The sequence below is a fragment of the Capricornis sumatraensis genome, chromosome 1, assembly GCF_032405125.1.
Source record: "Capricornis sumatraensis isolate serow.1 chromosome 1, serow.2, whole genome shotgun sequence".
NCBI classification, from domain to species: domain Eukaryota; kingdom Metazoa; phylum Chordata; class Mammalia; order Artiodactyla; family Bovidae; genus Capricornis; species Capricornis sumatraensis.
In genome coordinates this window covers 164,025,671-164,053,318 of record NC_091069.1, presented here as the reverse complement: position 1 = coordinate 164,053,318, position 27,648 = coordinate 164,025,671, and the positions used below count along the sequence as shown (strand labels likewise).

Here is a 27,648-nt window from a genome sequence, read left to right as displayed (position 1 = left end):
AATGAATCCGCTTGCAATGCAGGAGACCCCAGTTCAATCCCTGGGTTGGGAAGATGCCCTGGAGAAGGGAAAGGCTACCCACTCCAGTGTTCTGACTTGGAGAATTCTATGGACTGGATATTCCATGGGGTTGCAAAGACTCAGACACGACTGAGTGACTTTCACTTTCACTTAACAGTTCATGCATGAAAATCATGTGTTTTATCACTAAAATTAATACTGTCTATGGGGTATTTGAAATAGAATCCAGGGGATAGAAGAAAAGCCTTTGACTATCCTTTGAAAGGCATTAATCAAGGCTGGGTTCTCTGAATTTTCCACGGACAACAACCTATATCTTTAAAATAGGGAGCACAATGGGTGACGAATACGTGAAGAATTGACACTGAAGAAGAATTCTGTTTTGCAAGGACCACAGGATACCATATTTGTGAAACACTTTCTTCCAGAAGCATTGAGTCTCAAGGTGCACATACCAAAATACCTACAAGAGAAAGCCTTCATAAGCTCCAGTAACCTTACACTATCATGGCCGTTGTCTTCTGACCACCAGACAGCTCCCCTTTAGCTGGGAATGGGCAGGCTCACTGTAGTTTTATTATTCACTGGGCTCCTGTGAGATGCCCTCAATACTTGTCCCACTTAGGCTAAGAAAAGAGGGAAGGAAGGAAAAGAAGGAGGGATGGAGAAAAAGAGGAAGAAAGGGAAGGAAGGAAAGAAGTAAAGAAATTATATGTCAAAAACAAAACAGGAAGTGAATTTGGGGAAGAACTTGGGGCTGTCACTGGAGATTCAGTTTACTTTTAAAAGGCAAAGAAAGCAGAAGAAAATAGAGCGTGCAGTAGATGTTCATTGCTTATTTTTAATTGTGAGAAATGCAAGAAATGGCATTAGGGCAAGTGAAATACTATACTTTAAATCGAGGCAGCAAATTGTGGCCCGTGGATAAAATCTAGTCATATTTTTACAAATAAATTTTTTTTGGGACAAAGCCATGCACATTTGTTCCCTTATTATATGTGGCTTCTTTCTTGCTGCAAGAGCAGAGTTGAATACTTGCAACAGTGACCATATGGAACACAAAGGCTCAAAAGTTCACTCATTAGCCCTTTGGTAAAGCTACAAAGTAATCCCTCTGAGGTCAGCTCTCACCTCTTATCTGTTTCTGGAATAGATATTTGAGCCTAATATGAACTAAATTCAATAGTTAGAATCTCATCCTTTGTCTTACTTCCAGCCCAAACCAGTAATATTTAGCTGTCTAGAAAAGTCAAATTATTTCAGAGACTTGTTTACTGCTTATTTTAAGAACTTTATTGAATCTATTTATTTATTTTTCTTATGTCAACATATTTTTTTAAATTATTTTTATTCAAGTATAGTTGATACATAATATTATTTAAGTTACATGTGTGCAAAATAGTTGTTCAGAATTTTTAAATGTTATGCTCAAAATATTGGCTATATTTCTTATTTCACAATGTATCCTTGTAGCTTATTCTATAGATAATACTTTGCACCTCTTACTCCCCTACTCCTGTATTGCCCCTCCCCATGTTCCCTCTACCCACTAGTAACCAGCAGTTTCTTCTCTGTATCTGTGACAGGCTCTTTGTTTATTTTTTTAATGTGGTGAAAATGGATATAAAATTAGAATGGGGAGTAAAATGTGTATTTTTGTAAGCTTAGGATTCACGAACGCTTATTTTCTATAATTTTATTTATTTATTAGCTGTGCTGGGTCTTCGCTGCTTGCTGCCTTTTCTCTAGTTGCTGAGAGCAGGGGCTGCTTTCTAGGAGGGTGAGCTTCTCGTTGTGGTGGCCTCTTTTGCGGCTGAGCACAGGCTCCAGGCACACAGGCGTCAGCAGTTGTGGCATGTAGGCTCAGGAGCTGTGGTTCCTGGGCTCTAGGGCACAGGCGCAGTAGTTGTGGAGCACGGGCTTAGTTGCTCTGCAGCCTGTGGGGCCAGCAATTGAACCCATGTCCCCTGCACTGGCAGGTGGATTCTTTGCCAGTGAGCCACCAGGGAAGCCCCCAAATGCTTATTGAATTGTGGTCATATATAAGAAGTACTTTTTAAATCATTGTTGTTCAGAAAAATACTATAAAAAATATTTAAAATACTAAATACTAAAAATACTATAAAACAGAGGGTTTTCAAAAACCAAATTTGAGGTAGATTAAGACTATTTTGACTCTCAGACACTGCAAAATTCAAGAGAAGGAATGCATATAGGTCTCAGAAACTATGAAACGGAGAACTTGAACAAAGTAAAGACTGTTACCTCTCTCTCTGTACCTCCCTCTGTACCTCTCTCTACTGGATGTATGTCCAACACACATATACACATCCTGTTCTGTTTCCCTGAGGAACCCTGACAAATAGACCTATTTTAGGAAGAATGAAGCAAAAGCAAGGTGGGGGTGTGGAGGGGAGATTAATTTACTTTAACAAATTCGTCCACATGATTGCGGAGACTTGGCAAGTTCAAAATATGCAGAGTAGGCCATAACGCTGGAAACCCTGGGTAAGAGTTGCACTTGGCGTCTGAAGGCAGACTGCTGGCAGGGCTCCCTTGCCTACAAGCTCAGTCTTTTTCTATTAAGCCTTCAACTGATTGGATGAGGCCCACCCACATTTTGGAGGGTAATTTGCTTTATTCAAAGTCTACTGACTTAAAGGGATTCTTCGGTGGCTCAGATGGTAAAGAGTCTGCCTGCAATGCGGTAGACCCAGGTTTGATCCCTGGGTCAGGAAGATCCCCTGCAGAAGGAAATGGCAACCCACTCCAGTATTCCTGCCTGGAAAATCCCATGGATGGAGGAGTCTGGCAGGCTATAGTCCATGGGGTTGCAAAGATTCATACGCCACTGAATGACTTCACTTTCACTGACTTAAAAGTTAATTTCACCTAAAAATATTTTCACAGAAATATTTAGAATAGTGTTTGACCAAATATTGGGATAACATGGCTAGCCAAGCTGACACGTAAAATTAACCATCACAGTAGGAAAAGGAAGGAAGGAAGGGGATGAACTACTCTTCTTAATTCTGGTTTCAAAATTCTTTTAGAAAATACTTGGGTTTGTCCTGTTGTGTGCAGTGCCCACCACTGGGCCAAATAATTTTAAGCAGGGGGTGGTATGTGGTAACAGGATTATAATCAGTCCAGCTCACATGAAGTGTCCATGATGAACCAATACATTATGGCTTGGGAGGAGGTGGGGTTACTTTGTACAAAATAGTTGTCAGGTACAAAACAAGGTGTCTCATAAATGGGAAAATCATTCATTAGTACCTTATAAAGGTACTTTTCATATGTCAGCATGTTTTTCCAAGGAAAAACCTTGAATTTCTGTCTTTTAAGGATTTTCATGTGATTTTAACTATGGTTAATTGATTTTCTATCATATTGTATATAAGCTCTTATGGAGAAATAATGGTTTTCACTCCATTTATGTATCTAAAATTGATTTCATCTACTTTTCTCTGCATATTTTCTAGCTTCAACAATTACTTCATCTATGGACATAAAGCAGAGCACTGTTAACACTTTATCCAGAAGGCAGTATGCTTTTTTATTTTTTGAGGCCACTACTGAAGCATGAAATGTTGAGCTTACTTAGAAACAGAGTCAATGGTCAGCCATACCCAGTTGAAGAATATGGTGATCTGAACGCTGTGGGATAAGGAACCTGAATGACCCCATCTGTCCTCCCCTAAAGCAGTTCAATTCCACTGGAAGATTATGGAGTGTTCTCTATCAGGCACTGTGCTGGGCTTTGTGGGGAACATAAGATTAACAAGACTATCAAAGAGCCCCAAGGGAGCTCAGTTCTGTGGGGGAACCCAGCCATCAGGAGCTCAGCTATCAGACAGACAGAGGAAGTAAGCACTCATAGCAAGTGTATCAAGGGAGAAAGGGAGTGGTTGAGCACCAATGCTTAGGAAAGGGTTCACAGAGCATATAGCAGTAAACTGGGTCTTAAAGAAAGCATATTTAAATAGAAAAAAAGCAGTATACTGACCACCTTGGAGAGTGAAAACAATGACATAGAAATAGAATTGTACTTGGTGTTTTTTCTGGAGTGTGGAGGCAATGTAGTCAAATGTAAAGTGCGTCAATGTGAAAAAGAGGGCTTTCAAAGCCAATATGAAGACATTTAAATTTGTCCTTTAGGCCATGAGAGATGTTTGGAGGGTTTTAGAGTTGAGGGAATGACATCTGTGTTGCAGAATGATATACTGGTGGCAGTGTAAGGTATGAACGGACGGGAGAAGAGTTTTGAGACAGCGACAGAAGTTAGGAGGCGTTTGCAGCAATCTAGGTGCACGGTGACAGGGACTTAACCTAGGGTATGGTAGTGAGAAGACAAAGGGAATGCCCTGAAGCCAACTGGAATTTGTCTGTGTGCATATTCATAGACAAGGGATGCGGAAAAGATGAGATATGACCGCTGATTTGGAAACAAAGATGAGACTCTATCCTCTATCTTCTCTGGGAAGTAGGAGGTAAAAATCACTGTAGCTGATCATAGGAATGTACAAAGAATATATTTGTAGGAGCCAAATCCACTGACTGTGGGGCTGGCTCTGGCCATTGTGTAAATTATCACAACAGGTGTGAAAATGAAAGAAGAGAATGAAGAAAGAGTGAAATACTAGCAATACCATAAGAACTATCATTATACGTGAAGGGTGATCGAAGTTCAGAGAATGGAAGAGGAAAGGACGTAAAATATCTGCCATGCTTGGAATCTTCACTGTTGGAGTTACTTCTTTGGATATTGTGCCCCTGTGCAAGTGTGCTTATTTGACTAGCAAGTACGTTCCCTTAAAAAAAGTCAGAACTTCAGGATAAATACTAGCAAAAACATTAAACTTATACTGTTTACAAGGTAAAGTTCAAACTCCTGAGAACACAAAGGACATTAACACCTTGCTATCTCATCAGTCTCTTTATCTCTCTGGTGTTATCTTCATCATCTTTCCCTTGTGTACAGATCTGTTTACTCATACCCACTCTAGTTGTTTTCCACAAAGTTTTAATACTTTATATATTTCATGTGATTTCTTATGTAATTAGAAAGTTCTTGCTTGTATCTACATCTTTGACAAGAGGTTCCCTCTGGAAAGGAATATTGCTTGGAATAATGGGAAGAATATGACTTAACAGCCTTCACTCTGCTTTTAAAACCCTCCATCTTCCTTCATTAGTTATGTGATTTTTATTTGGCTGTAAAATGCAAGGACTTGAGTACATCTCTGCAGAGGCAGGTGACACCAGAAGATGAGAAGGGAGATATTAAATGCAGAGTTTAGTACGGACAAGCTTCATCCATATAAACTTCTTGTCCACTATAGCTGATTCTATTTATGAAGAAATAGCTGACATGCACTTCTGTTAGAGGTGAGTTGTAACAGACACACCTAATTAGAGTATCTCACCAAATGCCTACCACGCGCAGAAACATTATGTGAATTTATGGGAGAGAGTGACCTTTTAAATTGGAAAATATCTGTAGCTTTGCAGGGCTGAATTTTTACTTTAAAAGATGGACAAAAGGAAACAACTTTTTTATTTAATTCTCATAATTACATTTAATGTCCAGAAATAAAATCTGCAAGCAAAGTTCACAGCTGAACGGTCTGGTAGCATAACTGAATAGGAAAAAAGGAAGGAAGGAAAGAAGGAAGAAGAAGAGGGAAGGAGTGAGGGAAGGAGGAAGCAAGGAAGCTCTGCTGATTTTACTGACTTTGGGATTCTCCAAATAAAAAATAAACTTAAAAAGTTTCCAGCTTCTTTAAAAACTTCCCAGCTTGCTTAACCTGAATGCCGCTCTACTTAAGGCTTGTCTGAAGTGCTACTCTTAGGAATAGGCATTTAGTTCTGAGGTTGCTGATTTATTCTCTCATCAAAACTTAGGAAGAGACAAAACATCACTTATTATTCCCTTTTCTATCCTGTGGAGTATGAATTACAAGATAAATCTGCTAGTCTCTATCACCAAAAGATTAGATTTAGAAAACTGTCTTATAGATTCTATTTTCTTATCTGTTTGTTTTATAGACATCAAATCTTCTGAACTAATAACACTTGAAAATTTTTGTTGCATATATAATTCATGTTGCTTTCTTAATGATCCATAATACAGGATGAAGTTGGTTAATCTCTGGATAAGTTTAATATTTTATATATTCTCCAGGCAAGGATACTGTAGTGAGTTACAATTTCCTTCTCCAGGGTTATATATATTTCATGAAATTTCTTGTGTAAGTCTAATATTTCTGGAATATGACCACCAGCAAAGTTCAAGTACAACTTCATGTAATATACTGTGAATTAATTTTAACACATGAAGTTCTATAAAGAGCTTTTCTCTTATTATTTTCATGTTTGTGCCTGTGTGGGTGTCCAGTTAAAACTTCACTATCAGTACTGGTGGATACAAAAGCTGTGCTCACTTGCCCTCCTGTGCTGTGGCTAAGTGTGCTGGTAACATGGGAAATAGTCCTCAGAGACAAGCCGCCCTGCTTCAGAGCCTACAGACGTGATACAAATCAGACCACAGGAGGAAACTGTACTGACAAGAGAATAACCTGGGCCTCTGGACCTGACGAGAATCCTGTCCTTCAGATCGATCCAGTGGCCACCACTCATGATGGGAATTACACGTGTCAAATAGCAACAAGTAATGGGAATTTCCAGCATGAGTATCACCTCCAAGTGTTAGGTAAGGAACATCATATATTTTGGTATTTCCAGTTACTAGATTTGGGACTGAAACAAATCTCTGAATTCTATGTCCCAGGTTTTAAGACTGAAGCATTTCCCCTACATTTCTGCAGTGCCCCCTGAAGTGACCCTTGTTCAAACTGAGAAGGGAACTGCAGTGTGCAAGGCTGCTGTAGGGAAGCCGGCTGCACAGATCTCCTGGACCCCAGAGGGGGATTGCGTCACTGAGCAAGAGCCTTACTGGGGCAATGGCACAGTGACCGTCCAGAGTACTTGCTGCTGGGGTGGCCGCCATGTGCTGAACATGTCCTGCTCTGTCTCCCACTTGACTGGCAACAAGAGTCTGTCCATAGAGCTGGATAAAGGTAAGTGCCTGTTTCTATAGTGAACTTGATGCTCAGTCTTTTTCTCTATAGAAAAAGCGAATAACCAAGCAGAAGGTAAGAAAACTTATGCTTCTAATTCGGAGATAGTCTTTAAAACTTAACTGAGTAATGCATTAGTATACTAGAGAAATTGTATTCCTTTATTAGATAGAAGGAATTAATTCAATAACTCCTTACTAATATATTCTCCTAATATCTTTTATTCTGGCACTGTAAAAGTACTTTGAGATTAATTATTTGTTGTTGCTGTTCAGCCACTCAGTTATGTCTGACTCTTTGCAACCCCATGGACTGCAGAACTCCAGGCTTCCCTGTCCTTCACCATCTCCCTGAGTTTATGCAAACTCATGTCCATTGAGTCAGTGATGCCATCCAACCATCTCATCCTCTTCTCCTGCCCTCAGTCTTTCCCAGCATCAGGGTCTTTTCCAATGAGTCGGCTCTTTGCATCAGCTGATCAAAATATTGGAGCTTCAGATTCAGCATCAGTCCTTCCAATGAAGATTCAGTGTTGATTTGCTTTAGGATTGACTGGTTTGATCTCCTTGCTGCTCAAGGGACTCTCAAGAGTCTTCTCCAGCACCACAGTTTCACTCAGCTTTCTTTATGGTCTAACTTTCACATCCATACATGACTACTGGAAAAACCATAGCTTTGATTATATGGAACCTTTTGGGCAAAGTGATGTCTCAGCTTTTTTATACGCTGTCTAGGTTCATCATAACTTTTCTTCCAAGAAGCAAGCGTCTTTTAATTTCATGGCTGCAGTCACCATCTGTGGTGATTTTGGAACCCAAGAAAATAAACTTTGTCACTGTTTCCATTTTTTCCCTATCTATTTGCCATGAAGTGATGGGACCAGATGCCATGATCTTCGTTTTTTGAATGTTGAGTTTTAAGCCAAACTTTTCACTATCCTCTTTCACCTTCAACAAGAGGCTCTTTAGTTCCTCTTTGCATTCTGCCATTAGGGTGTTGTCATCTGCATATCTGAGGTTATTGCTATTTCTCCCAGCAATCTTGATTTCAACTTGAGCTTCATCCAGCCCAGCATTTCACATAATGTACCCTGCATAGAAGTTAAATAAGCAGGGTGACAAAATACAGCCCTGACATACTCCTTTTGCAATTTTGAACCAGTTTGTTGTTTCATATCTGATTCTAACTGTTGCTTTTTGACCTGCTACAAGTTTCTCAGGAGTCAGGTAAGGTAGTCTGGTATTCCCATCTCTTTAAGAATTTTTCAGTTTGTTGTGATCCACACAAATGCTTTAGTGTAGTCAATGAAGCAGAAGTAGATGTTTTTTTGAAATTCTCTTGCTTTTTCTATGATCCAACTGGCACTGGCAATTTAATCTCGGTTCAGCCACCTTTTCTAAATGCAGCTAGTAGATCTGGAAGTTCTCAGTTCACCTATTGTTGAAGCCTATCTGGAAGGATTTTGAGCATTACCTTGCTAGCATGTGAAATGAGTGCAACTCTATGGTAGTTTGAATATTCTTTGGCATTGCCTTTTTTTGGGATTGGAATGAAAACTGACCTTTTCCAGTCCTGTGGCCACCACTGAGGTCTCCAAATTTGCTGTAATATTGAGTGCAGCACTTTAATAGCATCATCTTTTAGGGTTTGAAATAGCTCAACTGGAATTCCATCACCTCCACTAGCTTTCTTCATAGTGATGTTTCCTAAGGCCCACTTGACTTCACATTCCAGAATGTCTAGGTGAGTGAGCACACCATCGTGGTTATCTGGGTCATGAAGATCTTTTTGTATAGCTCTTCAGTGTGTTCTTGCCACCTCTTCTTTATCTCCTGCTTCTGTTAGGTCCATACCTTTTATTGGTTCAAAATATCAATACTTAGATATCGTTTAATAATACTTATTCAGTAGATAGTCAAGACCAATAATAACTTCTTTCCTGATATTTCATTTTTTATATTACTCACCCCTTAATTGCTACTCTGAGTAACAGAGCTTTCCTTCTCGCTTGCTGTCTGAAACCAATTCATTGACCAAACATTTTTTCAATGTTATTATGTATTTAAAGCTGGTGATACAGAGATGAAAAGACAAAATCCATTTCTTATTGTTCCAGGGAACATAATCTATTGATTAGGAGCAATGTCTTTGGTAACACATGGCTCTCATTTACCAAATGTGTAACTTTGAACAGTATTTAAATTCGCTATCTCAACATTTTGTTTTTAACTGATATATAACATTATATTAGCTTCAGATGTACAACATAATATTTAATGCTGTTTTTGTGACATGATCATCAAAATAGATCTAGTTAATGTCTCATGGTTTCTTCATCTGTTAAATAAGATAAAAGTACCCACCTCACAGTTATTGTAATAGTATATGTGTTTAACATGGTGCCTAGAACAAAGTCAGTACTCAATAAATATTAGCTGCTGTACTTATTATATGAAAAATTATTAGCTATTATATTAATTATATCAATACATTAGATATTATACTCTTTATGACATTATTAAAAATAATATCTATTAATTATCATCATAACATCTCTCATATTGACCTGTGTTTCTGCAACAGCTTTATATAGCATACAATTCACCCATTTAAGGTGCGTTATTCAATGGTCTTTGAACACAGTTGCACAACCATCACTACAATCAATTTTAGAACATATTCATCACTTCAAAGCAAAACCTCTTACCTTTTAGTTATCCCTCCTTGATTCCAACATTCCTCTAGTTTTAGGCAATCACTTAATCTACTTTCTGTCACAATAGATTGTCCTATTTTGGACATTTCATATCAATGGAACTATACAGTATGTGGCCTTTGTGACTGGTTTCTTATACTTAGCATATTTTTTCAAGAATTACCCATGCTGGGATTTCCCTGGTGGTAAAGTGGTTAAGAATCCACCTGCTAATGCAGGGGACACCGGTTGGACCCATGGTCCAGGAACTAAGATCCCATATGCCTCAGGGAAACGAAGCCTGTATACTACAACTACTGAGCCCCATGCATTGTAGCTACTGAAGCCTTCACACCCTAGAGACTCTGCCTCACAAGAAAAGAAACCAATTCAATGAGAAGCCTGTGCACCACAACTAGAGAGCAGCCCCCACCTGCAGCAACTAGAGAAAGCCTCCATGCAGCAACAACAACAAAAAGAATCACCCATGTTGTAACATGTATCAGTACATTCACTTCTTTTTATATATATTTATATTATTTATTTTAAATTAGGCTTTTGAAATGACACAAATATATGCTTTTCTCATCGTAGAACAAATTAAATACAGATAAGAAAACAGCCTGCATTTACCCTTCTGGATTTTAACATACAAATAGTCCATTATTCAGTGTAGAAAAATTAGGAAATATAGACAAGAAACAAACAAACAAACAAACATAATCCCAGCCCAGAATAACCATGGTTAACATTTTGGTGCATATCCTTTCACAAGTATATTTATACACACACACACACACACACACACACACACATATGTCCACATATAGATAAATACGGGCTTCCCTGGTAGCTCAGACAGTAAAGAATCTGCCTGCATTGTGGGAGACCCAGGTTCAATCCCTGGGTTGGGAAGATCCCCTGGAGGAGGGCATGGCAACCCACTCCAGTATTCTTGCCTGGAGAATTCCATGGACAGAGGAGCCTGGCAGGCTACAGTCATGGGGTCACAAAAAAGTTGGATATGACTTGGTGACCAAACAACAACAACAAATACATCTATATATTTATATATTTCCCTCCAACCCCAGCAATTAACTTTGTGTGGGGACAGAGATTATAGGTTCTAATGGACAATACTGCTCCATGAGTTGATCTGTTGGACTAATTCCTACTAGCTCAGGCATTATTAATATAGCTTTTAATTAATTGTTCCATTAATGTTTTACAACTTCTACTCATTCTAGTAGTGCAATAAAATATATAGAAAATATTTATATGAGTACATGCACTTCTAATCTTTATTTTCCAGTATCCATCTCCTAGTGATGGACAGAGAAGCCTGGAGCGCTGCAGTTCATGGTGTGGGAAAGAGTTCGACACAACTTAGCGACTGAATGGCACCAGCAACAATCCATCTCCCACCAACTCTAGGCTCTTATTTTATACTTACTGATTCCAGACTGAATCATTTATTCCCAGGCCCACCTGACCTTCTCTTCTGTAGACCAAACACTCAGCCTGTACTCTATTTTCCTCTTCCATGTCCTCAGAAGCTTGGCTTCATTAATCATCCTTGCTCTCCTTTGTTCAGTCTTTTCTGTTTCACAAATCCTTTCCCTAAGCCTGATTATATAAACATGCCTGTTTTCCTTTCATACTTAAAACAAGATGCTATGAATTTCCTCAACCTCTTAGCTCTTGCCTTTTACTCATATCCAATATTTGAAAAACAGGATTCTAACAAGGTATTGATTTCTGAAATATACAAATGGCTCATACAGCTCAATATCAAAATAGCAAACAACCCAATTGAAAAGTTAGCAGAAGACCTAAATAGACATTTCTCCAAAGGAGACCTACACATGACCAGTAGGCACATGAAAAGACACTCAACATTGCTAATTATTAGAGAAATGCAAATTAAAACTACAATGAGTTATTACCTCACACCAGTCAGAATGGCCATTATAAAAAAATCTGCAAATAATAAACACTGGAGAGGGTATGGAGAAAAGGGAACCCTCCTACACTGCTGGTGGTAATGTAACTTGGTACAGCCACTAAGAACAGTGTAGAGATTCTGGTGGTAATGTAACTTCGTACAGCCACTAAGAACAGTGTGGAGATTCATTAAAATTCACAATCCCACTCCTAGGCATATATCTGGAAACAATGGAAACTCTATCTTTGAAAAGATACATGTACTCCAATATTTATAGCACTATTTACAATAGCCAACATGGAAGCAATTTAACTACATATATACAATGGATTATTATTCAACCACAAAAAAGAATGAAATAATGCTATCTGCAGCAACGTGGATGGACTTAAGAGATTATCATACTAAGTGAAGTAAGTTGGGCAGAGAAAGACAAATATATGGTATCACTTATGTGTAGAATCTTTAAAAAATGATATAAATGAACTTATTTACAAAATAGGAATAGACTCATAGACATAGAAAACAAATTTATGGTTCAGTCAGTTCAGTCGCTCAGTCATATCCGACTCTTTACGACCCCATGAACTGTAGCACGCCAGGCCTCCCTGTCCATCACCAACTCCCCGAGTTCACCCAAACTCATTTCCATTGAGTCTGTGATGCCATCCAGCCATCTCATCCTGTCTTTCCCTTCTCCTCCGACCCTCAATGTTTCACAGCATCAGGGTCTTTTCAAATGAGTCAGCTCTCCACATCACGTGGCCAAATTATTGGAGTTTCAGCTTTAACATCAGTCCCTCCAATGAACACCCAGGACTGATCTCCTTTAGGATGGACTAGTTGGATCTCCTTGTAGTCCAAGGGACTCTCAAGAGTCTTCTTCAACACCACAGTTCAAAAGCATCAATTCTTCGGCACTCAGCTTTCTTTGTAGTCCAACTCTCACATCCATACATGACTACTGGAAAAACCATAGCCTTGACTAGACAGACCTTTGTTGGCAAAGTATTGTCTCTGCTTTTTAATATGCTGTCTAGATTGGTCATAACTTTCCTTCCAAGGAGTAAGCATCTTTTAATTTTATGGCTGCAGTCACCATCTGCAGTGATTTTGGAGCCCCAAAAAACAAAGTCAGCCACTGTTTCCACTGTTTCCCCACCTATTTTCCATGAAGTGATGGGACCGGATTTCATGATCTTAGTTTTCTGAATGTTGAGCTTTAAGCCAACTTTTTCACTCTCCTCTTTCACTGTCATCAAGAAGCTCTTTAGTTCTTCTTCACTTTCTGCTATAAGGGTGGTGTCGTCTGCATATCTGTGGTTATTGATATTTCTCCCGGCAATCTTGATTCCAGTTTGTGCTTCCTCCAGCCCAGCATTTCTCATGATGTACTCTGCATATAAGTTAAATAAGCAGGGTGACAATATACAGCTTTGACGCACTCCTTTTCCTATTTGGAACCAGTCTGTTGTTCCATGTCCAGTTCTAACTGTTGCTTCCTGACCTGTTTACAGGTTTCTCAAGAGGCAAGTCAGGTGGTCTGGCAATTAAGTTAATTTATGGTTACCAAATGGGAAAGTATGGGGGAGGGATAAGTTAGGAGTTTGAGCTTAAGAGATACAGACTACTATATATAAGGCAGGTAAACAAGACGGAACCACTGTATATAATAGGGAACTATATTCAGTATCTTGTAATAATGTATAGTGGAAAAGAGTCTCAAGAAGTATATACATAAATCTGAATCACTTTGCTGTATACCTGAAACTAAAATGACATTGTAAATCAACTACATTTCAATTTAAAAAATCTAAGAAAGGAGAATTTTATATTCACTGTCTTTTCTATGCCACCTCACATCTGCTCCTTAAATCACATACATTTCCTTGCACATAAAATGTTCTAACAGAAGGTAGTAAAGTTCTCTCAGACGCCAAATAAAACAGAAAATTTGTGTTCCTTTTTATTAGCTTCTTTATGATATTTGATGTGGTCTCGCCTCCCTTTTCATCTGTTTTCCTTCCATATTCACTTTGTTCTCTTATTAACTTATAGCCAACTTATTAGTCTTCTTTAATAGATAACATTTTCAACTACTCATTCCAAGAAGGAAGGTATTTCAATGCATTCCATCACTGACTCTCTTCTCTCTTCATTTTTACATCTTTTCCTTGAGGGATCTCATCGGGACCCATGACTTCAGCCACATCTAATTCTTGACTCTTAAATCTGTATTTTGAGCCCAGATTTCTTTCCTTGGCTCATTGTTGCCATTTTCATCACTAAGTTGTGTCTGATTCTTTTGCAGCTCCATGGACTGTAGACTGCCAGGCTCCTCTATCCATGGGATATCCCAGGCAAGAATACTTGAGTGGGTTCTCATTGCCTTCTCCAGGGGATCTTCCTGACTGAGGGATTGAGCCCAGGACTCCTGTGCTGCCAGTGGATTCTTTACCGTTGAGCCACCAGGGAAGCCCCTCTCCTTAGCTACCCATGATCAAAATCAATTTCTAATTGACCAGCTTCACTCAAATGCATCAGAGGCACCTCAACGTGTATATATTCTGAACCATAATTCCTCTACTCTAGTTCAGATGGTAAAGAATCCGCCGGCAATGCAGGAGACCCAGGTTCAATCCCTGGTTTGAGAAGACCCCTGGAGACAGGAATGGCACCACCCACTGCAGTATTCTTGCCTGGAGAATTCCATGGACAAAGGAGCCTGGTACAGTCCATGGTGTCACAAAGTCAGACAGGACTGAGGGGACTAACACCCCTTCTGAAGCTCCACACCTGTATTTTATGTCTTGATAAATGAATCAAGCCAGAAAATTAAAGACATCATTCTACAATAGCACTCTTATTTCTTATAATGAAAATCAGTTCCTATCTTTCACTGATTCTGCTTTAAATTTTTTCTTAAATCCAGACCTTTTTCTTTCTTCTGACTGCACTAATTGAGCACATGATCATCTCTTTCCAGGGTTATTTCATTGCCCTTGTAACAGGTCTTCTGGCCCTAACTTACCTTCCTCCATTCTCCTACACTGTGGCCAGTGACTTCCAAGATGAAAAACAGGCTGCTCCCCTACTTAAATGTGCCCAGGGCCTTCTCTTTGCCACTTGGAAAGTTAAACCCCTTCGGCCTGGTGCTCTGCTTTCTTCATATCTTGCTAGTCTCCAGCATGTACCCTAAGCATGTGGGCCTCTTTGGGCTCCTCAAAAGTGTTATCCTCTTTTAGTCCTCTCCTCTTTACAAGCAATTTCTACCTCTTCACAGTGTACTTCTTTCCCCAACTCTCTTTCTATTCCGTTCAATCAATTCCTATTGAAGTTTTAAGACAATTTGATATAATTCTTCTGCAATAACTTCTTTCGCCCTGCAGTTTGGTTAACTGTTCCTTCTCTGTGCTCACATAATGCCTCATGCATTCAGAAAATATTTATTAAAAAGATACCATGTACGAAAGCAAAGATACCGTTGCTAAATTCAGTCCTGAAAGAATGATACACTAGCAGAATTCAAATTGTAGTGTTATGTCCAGAGTCCGAGTCCCCAAAACTGAGAGAATAAGACATCCACAGCAATGCAAAAGCATAAAGGGGTTTATTACTAGCTTGAGCCAGGGCCCAGCTTTCATGCAGCACAGTAGAATCCAACAAGGGCCCCGAGTTCTGAATCACATATACTTTTATACAGACGGTTCTTTGTTTCTGTAACAGCATAGCTGATTGGTTAAACCGTAGGCGCTCGCGCGCGCGGGACTTTTAAACCTCGCATCCCTATCTGGATTGGCTTGGGTCTGGTGTGGGCGGGGGGCTACGGGGATTTTTCTGATTGGTCTAGCTACACTGCCTGCGGGCCTGCCCCTTAGAGCCTGTCCTGGCTTCAGTTTGGTCCTAACAGTAGTTTAGAAGGTGTTTTGATTCTGATGATCTGTGAACTTTCAAGAATATTTTAAAACGTTCTTTTAAACTATAGACTCTGATTTGTTCATTAGAAGAATTTTTGAAATGGCTCTTCACCTCTGCCTGTGTAATCTATGTTTAAAGGTGTCAGAACCCTGGGATTTCCAGGATCAGACTTACTGATCATTCTCTGTGTGAAATCCTCTCTTTTGTTGGTTATCCTGGTCTTCGTGGGATTCATCCACTTCCAGAGAACAAAAGATTGCAGGTAGGAAATGAAAAGTGAAAATTGTAGCTCCATTAGAAAGAAAACCTTATCATAAGACTTTGAGTTTACAATGTCCTGGGAAAAGCCTGACCCATTTCTTTTTTGGCAGGGGGGAGGGGGATGGGGTGGGGGGACACATTGTTTGTACCCTGACTCATTCTTTGATGTAAAAGCCTTGTTAACAGTTGAGAGCCCAGGCAGAAGTGCCTGCAGCACTGGGGCAAGACAGTGAAAACCTACTACTTCATTGTAGTTTTTTCCTGAGAGAGATTTGCCTAGTCCATGCTTTGAGAATTCTGTGGGGGAAATGAAGTTTAACTGGGGCTTCTTGTGTTTGCTTCCCAGTTTCTATACTTCTGAAGGCTTGTATTCATTTCTGCTTAATCATATACTTAATGTTTTTTCCTAGATCAAGAAAATGAAAAAAATCTGTATGTCAATTTAGACTTGCTGAGTTATCACAGAAAAGCAGCCAGCTGAGATCAACCTTCGTTTCAACATCTAGCTCAACTGCTCTTGTTACTACTGGAAATCTTTGTGTTTAGAATCTGTGTGATAGGTGTCAGGCTGGTTTCAAATTCTTAGTCTACATATATATACACATGCAAAAGCTTGTCACTTGCCATTATAATTGCCTAGGATGATTTATCTATTTTCCCCTTTGCCCTAGAAAGTTCTTATTTGCAAATGAGAAACAACCCTGCTTCTCAGCCTAGAGAGAAAGATGGCTCAGTAAAAGACAAATAACAATGCTGTGCAGTTTTTCTATACCTGTTGGATTACTGGGTGGTGCTTTCATCCTGTCTATTAATAGTTGTTTCCTCTACCCACTTGAGATGCTAATCAACACTGCAATAGCAGGACCCACCACAAACACTGCCTTCAAGTCAGCCCATAGCTAACCTTACATTGTTGCTTGCTCGCTAGTAATTACTGAGACATTTGTATTGAATGTTTGACCTGATCATTAAATAAATGTCCAGGAGCTGTTTTTAGTAGTACCTGTATTTTTGAAGAAACTATTAGTTGATTCCACATAAGAAACTACTAGTCATTGGAGAGAGTGCTAAAAGTTGCCTCACCTTATTTAGAGCTGCAGTGTCTGGATTTCTTGTCTGCACTACACAATGTGTTAATTGTGGTAAGAGTAAGAGTACTTGGTGGAATTCTAACAACTTCTAGGGCCACTGTAAACTGGAACCTTATCTTCATTGATATTTATGGTAAACTTGTATTAAAACAGTGTCCTTTTATATAAAGGAAAAATTTATTGTGTAAAGTGGCAGGTGATTTGGGCTATTACTTTTATTTTAAGCAAAACTCTAAGGGTGAAGATGAATGCTTACTACCTGGAGAATACTAATATAAGTAGAATAGTCCAGTGGTTGGAACAAACAACTCCCAAATCTCAGTGTATTCATGCACAAAAGTTTAATTTTTGCTCACTTCACATACCAAGGCAGGCTAGTGGGGCTAGGGCAGGTGGTAGGAGGAATTTTATCCTATGCTTCTGCCTTTCTCAGAGTATTTTCTGTTCAGCAAGTGAATAGGAGAAATATGGAGAGAAACAGAGACAGGACAGAGAGAGACAGAGATAGATGCAGGATTTTAGTGGAAATCGCTTTTGCTCACATTCCGTTGACTAGTGCTTGTCACGTAGCCACCCTAACTGCTACGGAAGCTCAAGAATGTAGTGTAGCTGCCTTGGAATAAATAAAACCAGGTTTTGGGTACATATACCCAATCTCTGCCTACAGTAAATAATAAGACAAATGCAAATTTAATACCCTGTTAGTAACCAAACATGAGTCAAGAATTAAATTAGTCAACAATGTCATGTATAACTTATATTGGTTCTTTTCTCTCTCTTTTTAAATCATAATTCCCTCACTTTTAAGATAGGGCATAAAATGGAAGAAAGTCTAATACTACAATTCAATTACAGCCTCAAAACTACTGTTGCACATATTGCTAGCTGCCTGGTGCAATGTTCATTTCCCCTTTCATCTCATAGTAGACGATTGTATTCATGATTCCAAATTTTCTCCCCTCCCTCTATCCATGTCATTTGTCAATAACCTTAGACTTCTTTCCATAAAATGTCTTTATGGAAAATTCTTTCCATAAAGAATTTTATTTGCATTAGCCAATAAAATGAGGCAGAAGTGGCAGTGTACCATTTCTGAGCCTAGATCTAAGAAGTCCTGAAAATTTCTATTGCTACTCCATTAGTACATGACTGAGCTAGTATTCTGCAGGATGAGAAAGATGTAGAAAGCTGAGACATCCCAGGATCATCCCCCGCTTTCTGTCAAGGCCATCCTACACAATTCAATAGCTGTCAGTCATCTCCCCCAGAAGTGTGAAGAAGCTCAGTCAAGATCAGAAGAGCTGCCCACCTGACCTTCAGTTGATCTCAGACATTTGAGCAATTGCCACAGAGGGTTTTGTGGTTGTTTGATACCCAGCATTGTCACATTAGGTTTCTCACACATGCCTAGTAATAAAACTCCATTTTTATTTAGTGTGGAGACATACTTAACTAAAAGACATTTCTCAGTTTCTCTTGCAACTCAGTATGACCACCCATAAAAGTTTTCACAAGTGTAAACACACATCTTGTGTGATATTTTTGGAATCGTTCTTTAATTAAAGAGAAAAAAGAAGCCTTTTTTTGCTCTTTATTCTTAGCTCCTAGATTGCAGCTCTGGTGTGAAGACTGGAAGTCCACCAGCCAAAGTGGGTCTTAGGTAACTTTGAGGATGGAACCTAACTTATTGAGGGTGAAAATGAAAGGTAGAAGGATCCTGGCGCCTCATGACCATGAGGTAGCCATAGACTACCTACCTCTAAATTTTTGCGTGAGAGAGAATAAACTATTTTGTTCATGGCACTGTTGTTTTCAGTTTTACTCCATGTGCAGTTGAACTTAATCTGATCGATATAAATATCTAGCTTACTGACCGTAAGATTTGCTCTCGGTCTTGCAACATGGATTATGCTCTATTCATGTGCATCTTCGGGAAAAGGCAATGGCACCCCACTCCAGTACTCTTACCTGGAAAATCCCATGGACGGGGAGCCTGGTAGGCTGCAGTCCATGGGGTCGCTAAGAGTTGGACATGACTGAGCAACTTCAGTTTCACTTTTCACTTTCATGCATTGGAGGAAGGAAATGGCAACCCACTCCAGAGTTCTTGCCTGGACAATCCCAGGGATGGGGGAGCCTGACAGGCTGCTGTCTATGGGGTCGCACAGAGTCGGACATGACTGAAGTGAATTAGCAGCATGTGTGTCTTCATGGACTATTTTTGTTTTCCTGGATTATGAAGCAAGTTTTATTCTATTCATGTGCATTATCGTGGTCTATTTTCATTCTTCCCTTAGAGGTAATCAATCAGATGTAACTTCAAAAGATAATAACCATAAACAAGAAAGCCATCTCTATGATAGTTGCAGAAGAATTGCTAGTTGTATAAACTCAAGGAACGCTGTGGCCTTATGATAGGAAAGGGTGTGGGAAGCTGCGGGTGGGCAAAGATGACCTAATAGTCAGCCAATCCCTAGACATGTGAGGGCATGTCTGTATTTTAAGATTGGGAAGATAAAGACACTGTTGTGGGCTTTTAGAGAGGATGTGAGCAGAAAAACAGAGGAACTGAAATCTATGGGATTTTATTATGTTCTTTTTCCACGGAAGAGACTCCATCGCTGCCTGAAGAGATTTACCCAAGTTCATGTTTGTCTACTCTCACTGCCCTGATTTTCTGGGAAGAGTAAAAAGCTAAACTATTTCCTCTCAACATCCTACCCACATAGAAAGATAAAAAACAAACAAACAAACAAACCAGGATTATTTTCTTTTCTGAACATACATGTAACATACATGCACAACAGATTAATTGTGGTCCTAAATTGAGGGAAATTGGAGGCAACTTTTATCAAAACACAATTGAGAGCCACTAGATGGTGCTTCAACTTAATTTTTTTTTTTAACATTTCTAAGCAAGCTAAAATCTTACCTCAGACAGTAATCTTGAATTTTTTTCTTTAATTTTTCTACAAAACTGTCCCTCTCTAAGACCAATTCTTGCATCTTCTTGGGTAGTTCTGAAACAATTATAGAAGAAAAGGAAAATGGTTTAAATTAAAACTAAGGAGAAAAATTTTTTTCATATTTGAATTGTATTACCCCTTCACTTAATTGTAGTTGAAACATTTTATTTATCAAATGTTAGTGTTAATGGCAGCCGATGGTCAGAGCTACAAATAAGATTAGCTGGCTTTTTCCACTTCTTGGGTCCAACCCCTTATCTCCTCCCCCATCATCTTTAAGAGGCATACATGATTTCTAAAGCTGGAAGGAAGCTACAGAAAAAGTAGGCCAACTTCCTCATTTTACAAAAGAGGAAACTAAGACTCTCAGAGTAAAGAGACCATTGGGTGTTACTCAGAAGCCAGCTGGAATGTGGACTTGCTTTGCTTGCTGATGAGAGCACTCACAAAGTGGACTTTACAGTTTGTTTTGTTTGGATTTAGAGTTAGGGTTCAAGAGAGAATTTATGGTGGTGGTGGTTTAGTCACAAAGTCATGTCTGACCCCATGGTCTGTAGCCCACCAGGCTCCTCTATCCATGGGATTTTCCAGGCAAGAATACTAGAGTGGGTTGCCATTTCCCTCTCCAGAGAATTTATGGGAGTCCTTAAAAGGATCACAGGATGAAAAAGGAAAACAACACATGAAATATTCATGAGTTTAATTGCTATCTTCAAAGAGTGAATATTACTGTTGTTAAGGACTGAGTTTCACCACGTGCCAAGGACCTCACATGCCAGGTACAGCACATCTAAACTGAGAAACAAGTGTGATGCAGAGATTTTTAAAATTGCTCTTTTGAGTCTTACTTTAGTCTTTTTTACAATCTTTATGCAAAAAAAGAGACATGAGAGGAAAATTTCCCTGTTTAGGGAAATACACCAATAGTTCAGACAGGGAAAGTAGGGCTCAGGCTGTAGCTTGCATTGGAATTATGAAAACAAAGGGAACTAAAATGATCAGCATAATTTGAAAGTGTTTTTTTCTGGGATCCAGAAATAGGAATTTATGAATCTCATGAGGAATCAGGTAAGAGAAGAAATAGAATAGGCCTTAGCTACAAAAGGGGCTTCCCTAGTGGCTCGATGGTAAAGAATCCGCTTGCCATGCAGAAGACCCGGGTTCAATACCTGGGCTGGAAAGATCCCCAGGAGGAGAGAATAACAACCCACTCCAGTATCCTTGAATGGAGAATTCTATGGACAGAGGAGCCTGGCAGTCTACAATCCCTGGGGTCACAAAGAGTCAGACATGACTGAGCAACTAATACTTTACTTACAAAAAGAGAATTGGCTGGTTATAAATTCTTTCTGAAGGGATAGCTAAAGAATTTTAGAATTAAAGATGCCTCTCTGTTAATATTTAGTTAAAATCTATTATACACAATAGACTTCATGATTATTGGTGCTTTAGAAATGAAGGAAGAGGGAACTCTGCCCACATTCTGGGGGAAACAGAACAAAGAGGGCAGCAGCTGGCAGGCCTTGTGATAAGACCAAGGATGACTACAAATTAGGTGGGAGAGAGATGACAAGAAGCCACAGAGGAAGGCAATGCCTGATTAGGCATTTTCAAAATGCAGGGGAGGGTATTGTACTTCCTCAAACTACACTGGCTACAGCTTGAGTTATTTTATTTGGGCATTAAAGGAAAAGATTTTTCCAGAAGATTGGAACTCTTAGGCACTACTGGGAACTGCAAAGATGATTAGACGTTCACAGTCTACCAATAGTTATTACTTGAACTCTGAACACTTAAGATATATTATGTCCTAATAATAAGGAGAAGAACTCTATAATCTTTGAAGGTTCCGGCTAGATGTAGAGTGTGACATTTTCCTGCCTTCTTCCCAGTGGCTTATAGCTTGTAATTTTCTGAATGAGAAGAAAGAAACAGGGAATCAATTAGAAATATTCAGAAATCCTTAGATTTGTAAAGAGTGTTTTCTTCTTAGGAAACTGCAGACTTTCTCCATTACTAAATAGCCATAAAAGGCCAGAAAGGCAACTCAGCAATTGAGCTCACTGAGAATCCACATATGTCCCACGGTGTGTGCCCAGTGGGAATCCCACAGTGTGTGCCCAGTGAGAGTCCCACAGATGTCCCACAGCATGTGCCCAATGAGACTCCCACAGATGTCCCACCGTGTGTGCCCAGTGAGAGTCCCACAGATGTCCCACGGCATGTGCCCAGTGGAGTTCCACCGTGTGTGCCTAGCGAGAGTCCCACAGATGTCCCACCATGTGTGCCCAGTGGGAGTCCCACAGTGTGTGCCCAGGGAGACTCCCACAGATGTCCCATGGCATGCACCCAGGGAGAGTCCCACAAATGTCCCACAGCATGCGCCCAGGGAGAGTCCCACAGTGTGTGCCCAGTGGGAGTCCCACAGATGTCCCACAGCATGCGCCCAGGGAGAGTCCCACAGATGTCCCACCGTGTGTGCCCAGGGAGAGTCCCACAGTGTGTGCCCAGTGGGAGTCCCACAGATGTCCCACAGCATGCACCCAGGGAAAGTCCACAGATGTCCCACAGCATGGGCCCAGGGAGAGTCCCACAGATGTCCCACCGTGTGTGCCCAGGGAGAGTCCCACAGATGTCCCACGGCGTGTGCCCAGGGAGAGTCCCACAGTGTGTGCCCAGTGGGAGTCCCACAGATGTCCCACAGCATGTGCCCAGGGAGAGTCCACAGATGTCCCACCATGTGTGCCCAGTGGGAGTCCCACAGATGTCCCACGGTGTGCGCCCATGGAGATTCCCACAGATGTCCCACCATGTGTGCCCAGTGGGAGTCCCACAGATGTCCCACAGCGTGTGCCCAGGGAGAGTCCCACAGTGTGTGCCCAGTGGGAGTCCCACAGATGTCCCACAGTGTGTGCCCAGGGAGAGTCCCACAGATGTCCCATGGCGTGTACCCACAGAGAGTCCACAGATGTCCCACCGTGTGTGCCCAGGGAGAGTCCCACAGTGTGTGCCCAGTGGGAGTCCCACAGATGTCCCACGGTGTGCGCCCAAGGAGAGTCTCACAGATGTCCCACACTGTGTGCCCAGGGAGAGTCCCACAGATGTCCCATGGCGTGTGCCCAGGGAGAGTCCCACAGATGTCCCACGGCGTGTGCCCAGGGAGAGTCCCACAGTGTGTGCCCAGGGAGAGTCCACAGATGTCCCACGGTGTGCGCCCAGTGGGAGTCCCACAGATGTCCCACGGTGTGCGCCCATGGAGATTCCCACAGATGTCCCACCATGTGTGCCCAGTGGGAGTCCCACAGATGTCCCACAGCGTGTGCCCAGGGAGAGTCCCACAGTGTGTGCCCAGTGGGAGTCCCACAGATGTCCCACAGCATGCGCCCAGGGAGAGTCCACAGATGTCCTACCGTGTGTGCCCAGTGGGAGTCCCACAGATGTCCCACAGTGTGTGCCCAGGGAGAGTCCCACAGATGTCCCATGGCGTGTACCCACAGAGAGTCCACAGATGTCCCACCGTGTGTGCCCAGGGAGAGTCCCACAGTGTGTGCCCAGTGGGAGTCCCACAGATGTCCCACGGTGTGCGCCCAAGGAGAGTCTCACAGATGTCCCACACTGTGTGCCCAGGGAGAGTCCCACAGATGTCCCATGGCGTGTGCCCAGGGAAAGTCCACAGATGTCCCACAGTGTGTGCCCAGTGGGAGTCCCACAGATGTCCCACGGTGTGCGCCCAGGGAGAGTCTCACAGATGTCCCACAGTGTGTGCCCAGGGAGAGTCCCACAGATGTCCCACGGCATGTGCCCAGGGAGAGTCCATAGATGTCCCACGGCGTGTGCCCAGGGAGAGTCCATAGATGTCTCACAGCGTGTGCCCAGGGAGAGTCCCACAATGTGTGCCCAGGGAGAGTCCACAGATGTCCCACAGTGTGTGCCCAGGGAGAGTCCACAGATGTCCCATGGCGTGTGCCCAGGGAGAGTCTCACAGATGTCCCACAGTGTGTGCCCAGTGGGAGTCCCACAGATGTCCCACGGTGTGTGCCCAGGGAGAGTCCCACAGATGTCCCATGGCGTGTACCCACAGAGAGTCCACAGATGTCCCACCGTGTGTGCCCAGGGAGAGTCCCACAGTGTGTGCCCAGTGGGAGTCCCACAGATGTCCCACGGTGTGCGCCCAAGGAGAGTCTCACAGATGTCCCACACTGTGTGCCCAGGGAGAGTCCCACAGATGTCCCACGGCATGTGCCCAGGGAGAGTCCCACAATGTGTGCCCAGGGAGAGTCCACAGATGTCCCACAGTGTGTGCCCAGTGGGAGTCCCACAGATGTCCCACGGTGTGCGCCCAGGGAGAGTCTCACAGATGTCCCACGGTGTGCGCCCAGGGAGAGTCCACAGATGTCCCACGGTGTGTGCCCAGGGAGAGTCCCACAGATGTCCCATGGCGTGTGCCCAGGGAGAGTCCCACAGTGTGTGCCCCGGGAGAGTCCACAGATGTCCCACAGTGCTCAGATGGGAAGCAGCACCCTCTGCTGTTCTCTCTTGGATATGTGTTCACCGGTCTTCCTGAACAGATCACTGAGCATTTTCTTGTCAGTGCTAGCCTATATGTTTACACTGAGAGCACTATTTCTATCCATTGCCATCTTCCCACATATCCCCAGATAGCATTTATATCTGAAATGGTATCAAAGGGGCAGAGGGCTCCCAATTGACATTGTGGAGGGCAGAATGGAATCTATGCCAGTATAGGACAGTGTATCTCTCTGAATTCCTAGAGGTTGGCATGGTGCCTGGCATTTCTGTGGATTGGATGGCTGGATGAACAGGTGATAGAAAAAATAGTCAGTTCTAGAAGCAGGGTGTAAAGGGCTAGGATCTCAAGGAGTTATTTAAATTGATTACATCCAAGGCTGCCTATGTGCACTCACTTGCCATATTCTGAGTAAATTTGCTCCTCCATTCATCAGATATTCATTAATTACTTGATGTGTGTCAGCCATAACACTAAATTCTAAAAATAAATAAGTAAAATGTGAATCAAATATTAAGTAAAATAAGATCCTTGAAGATTTCGCAGTAAAGAAGACAGACACAGGAGAGGATCATTAAAATCCAGAATTGATGTATTAATACAGGTATATACACAGCGCTACAGCAATCAAAGGAAGGAATACTCAGTTCTGACTGAAGGTGTGGCTTGTAGTTAAGGAAAATCATTGGACACATTAGGAGGCTCTCAGCTGCTGCATGAAACAGAAACTAGGGCTCCGACAGGTAAGAAGGCCACTAACTATCTTATATGACCTAAATCAAATCCCTTATGACTCTACAGTGGAAGTGAGAAATAGGTTTAAGGGGCTAGATCTGATAGACAGAGTGCCTGACGAACTATAGATGGAAGTTCATGACATTGTATAGGAGACAGGGAGCAAGACCATCCCCAAGAAAAAGAAATGCAAAAAAGCAAAATGGCTGTCTGAGGAGGCCTTACAAATAGCTGTGAAAAGAACAGAGGCGAAAGGCAAAGGAGAAAAGGAAAGATATAGCCATTTGAATGCAGAGTTCCAAAGAAAAGCATGGAGAGATAAGAAAGCCTTCCTCAGTGATCAATGCAAAGAAATAGAGGAAAACAACAGAATGGGAAAGGCTAGAGATCTCTTCAAGAAAATTAAAGATACCAAGGGAACATTTCATGCAAAAATGGGCTCAATAAAGGACCAAAATGGTATGGATCTAACAGAAGCCCAAGATATTAAGAGGAAGTGGCAGGAATACACAGAAGAACTTACAAAAAAGGTCTTCATGACCCAGATAATCACGATGGTGTGATCACTCACCTAGAGCCAGACATCCTGGAAAGTGAAGTCAAGTGGGACTTAGGAAGCATCACTATGAACAAAGCTAGCAGAGGTGATGGAATTCCAGTTGAGCTATTTCAAATCCTGAAAGATGATGCTGTGAAAGTGCTGCACTCAATATGCCAGCAAATTTGGAAAACTCAGCAGTGGCCACAGGACTGGAAAAGGTCAGTTTTCATTCCAATCCCAAAGAAAGGTAATGCTAAAGAATGCTCAAACTACCACACAATTGCACTCATCTCACACACTAGTAAAGTAATGCTCAAAATTCTCCAAGCCAGGCTTCAGCAATACATGAACCGTGAACTTCCAGATGTTAGAGCTGGTATTAGAAAAGTCAGAGGAACCAGAGATCAAATTGCCAACATCTGCTGGATCATCGAAAAAGCAAGAGAATTAAAAAATAAGTCTATTTCTGCTTTATTGACTATGCCAAAGCCTTTGACTTGTGGATCACAATAAACTGTGGAAAATTCTTCAAGAGATAGGAATACCAGACCACCTGACCTGCCTCTTGAGAAACCTGTATGCAGGTCAGGAAGCAACAGTTAGAACTGGACATGGAACAACAGACTGGTTCCAAATAGGAAAAGGAATACGTCAAGGCTGTATATTGTCACCCTGCTTATTTAAATTACATGCAGAGTACATCATGAGAGACGCTGGGCTGGAGGAAGCACAAGCTGGAATCAAGATTGCCAGGAGAAATATCAATAACCTCAGATATGCAGATGATACCACCCTTATGGCAGAAAGTGAAGAGGAACTAAAGAGCCTCTTGATGAAAGTGAAAGAGGAGAGTGAAAAAGTTGGCTTAAAGCTCAACGTTCAGAAAACTAAGATCATGGCATCTGGTCCCATCACTTCATGGGAAATAGATGGGGCAACGGTGGAAAGAGTGTCAGACTTTATTTTGGGGGGCTCCAAAATCACTGCAGATGGTGACTGCAGCCATGAAATTAAAAGACTTCTTGCTCCCTGGAAGGAAAGTTATGACCAATCTAGACAGCATATTAAAAAGCAGAGACATTACTTTGCCAACAAAGGTCTGTCTAATCAAGGTATGGTTTTTCCAGTAGTCATGTATGGATGTGAGAGTTGGACTGTGAAGAAGGCTGAGCATTGAAGAATTGATACTTTTGAACTGTGGTGTTGGAGAAGACTCTTGACAGTCCCTTGGCCTGCAAGGAGATACAACCAGTCCATCGTAAAGGAGATCAGTCCTGGGTGTTCATTGTTGTTGAAGTTGAAACTCCAATACTTTGGCCATCTGATGCAGAGAGTTGACTCATTTGAAAAGACCCTGATGCTGGGAAAGACTGAGGGCAGGAGGAGAAGGGGTCGACAGAGGATGAGATGGTTGGATGGCATCACCGACACAATGGACATGGGTTTGGGTGGACTCCGGGAGTTGATGACAGATAGGGAGGCCTGTTGTGCTGTGGTTCAGGGGGTCGCAAACAGTCAGACACGACTGAGTGACTGAACTGAACTGAACTATCTTATATAAGAAGGCATCCAGAAGTAGGGCCAGCCTCAAGTCTGGTTATTTCAATGGTTCTTCAAAGCCTTGAAGAACTTGGATTTTATCTTTTTCTCTGCTCTGTTATCATCAGCGTTTGCTTCATCCTCAGGCTGGAAGTGAGACAATGGCAACCATCTAAAGGCCACAACCAGACATAGCATGTCCAGAGGAAGAGGGCCAAGCATTTCTTCCTCAAACCCCATCTTATTCACAAGGACCTAGAGCCCTCGGAAGCTTCGTCTCTTGTCTGATTGGTCAAAGCTACAGGTCCAGTCTCTGAGATCATGTT

The 27,648-nt window shown here is 41.6% G+C and overlaps 1 protein-coding gene across 1 annotated transcript; it reads left to right on the top strand.

Annotated features, from left to right (window-relative positions):
• The first annotated feature begins 356 nt into the window (after positions 1-356).
• LOC138076218 (cell surface glycoprotein CD200 receptor 1-like) lies at positions 357-17,636 on the top strand. The gene is made up of 5 exons (XM_068968435.1): positions 357-360; positions 6,422-6,736; positions 6,852-7,103; positions 15,800-15,923; positions 17,570-17,636. The coding sequence occupies exons 1-5, from the start codon at positions 357-359 to the stop codon at positions 17,634-17,636; spliced, it is 762 nt and encodes a 253-aa protein (XP_068824536.1).
• The last annotated feature ends 10,012 nt before the right edge of the window (positions 17,637-27,648 follow it).

What these genes read in the sequence shown, in the direction of transcription:
- LOC138076218 (XM_068968435.1), top strand. An exon ending in GTATCACCTCCAAGTGTTAG is followed by an intron (nt 6,737 to 6,851) that starts GTAAGGAACATC and finishes ACATTTCTGCAG; the next exon opens with TGCCCCCTGAAGTGACCCTT. An exon ending in CAGAGAACAAAAGATTGCAG is followed by an intron (nt 15,924 to 17,569) that starts GTAGGAAATGAA and finishes TCCGTTGACTAG; the next exon opens with TGCTTGTCACGTAGCCACCC.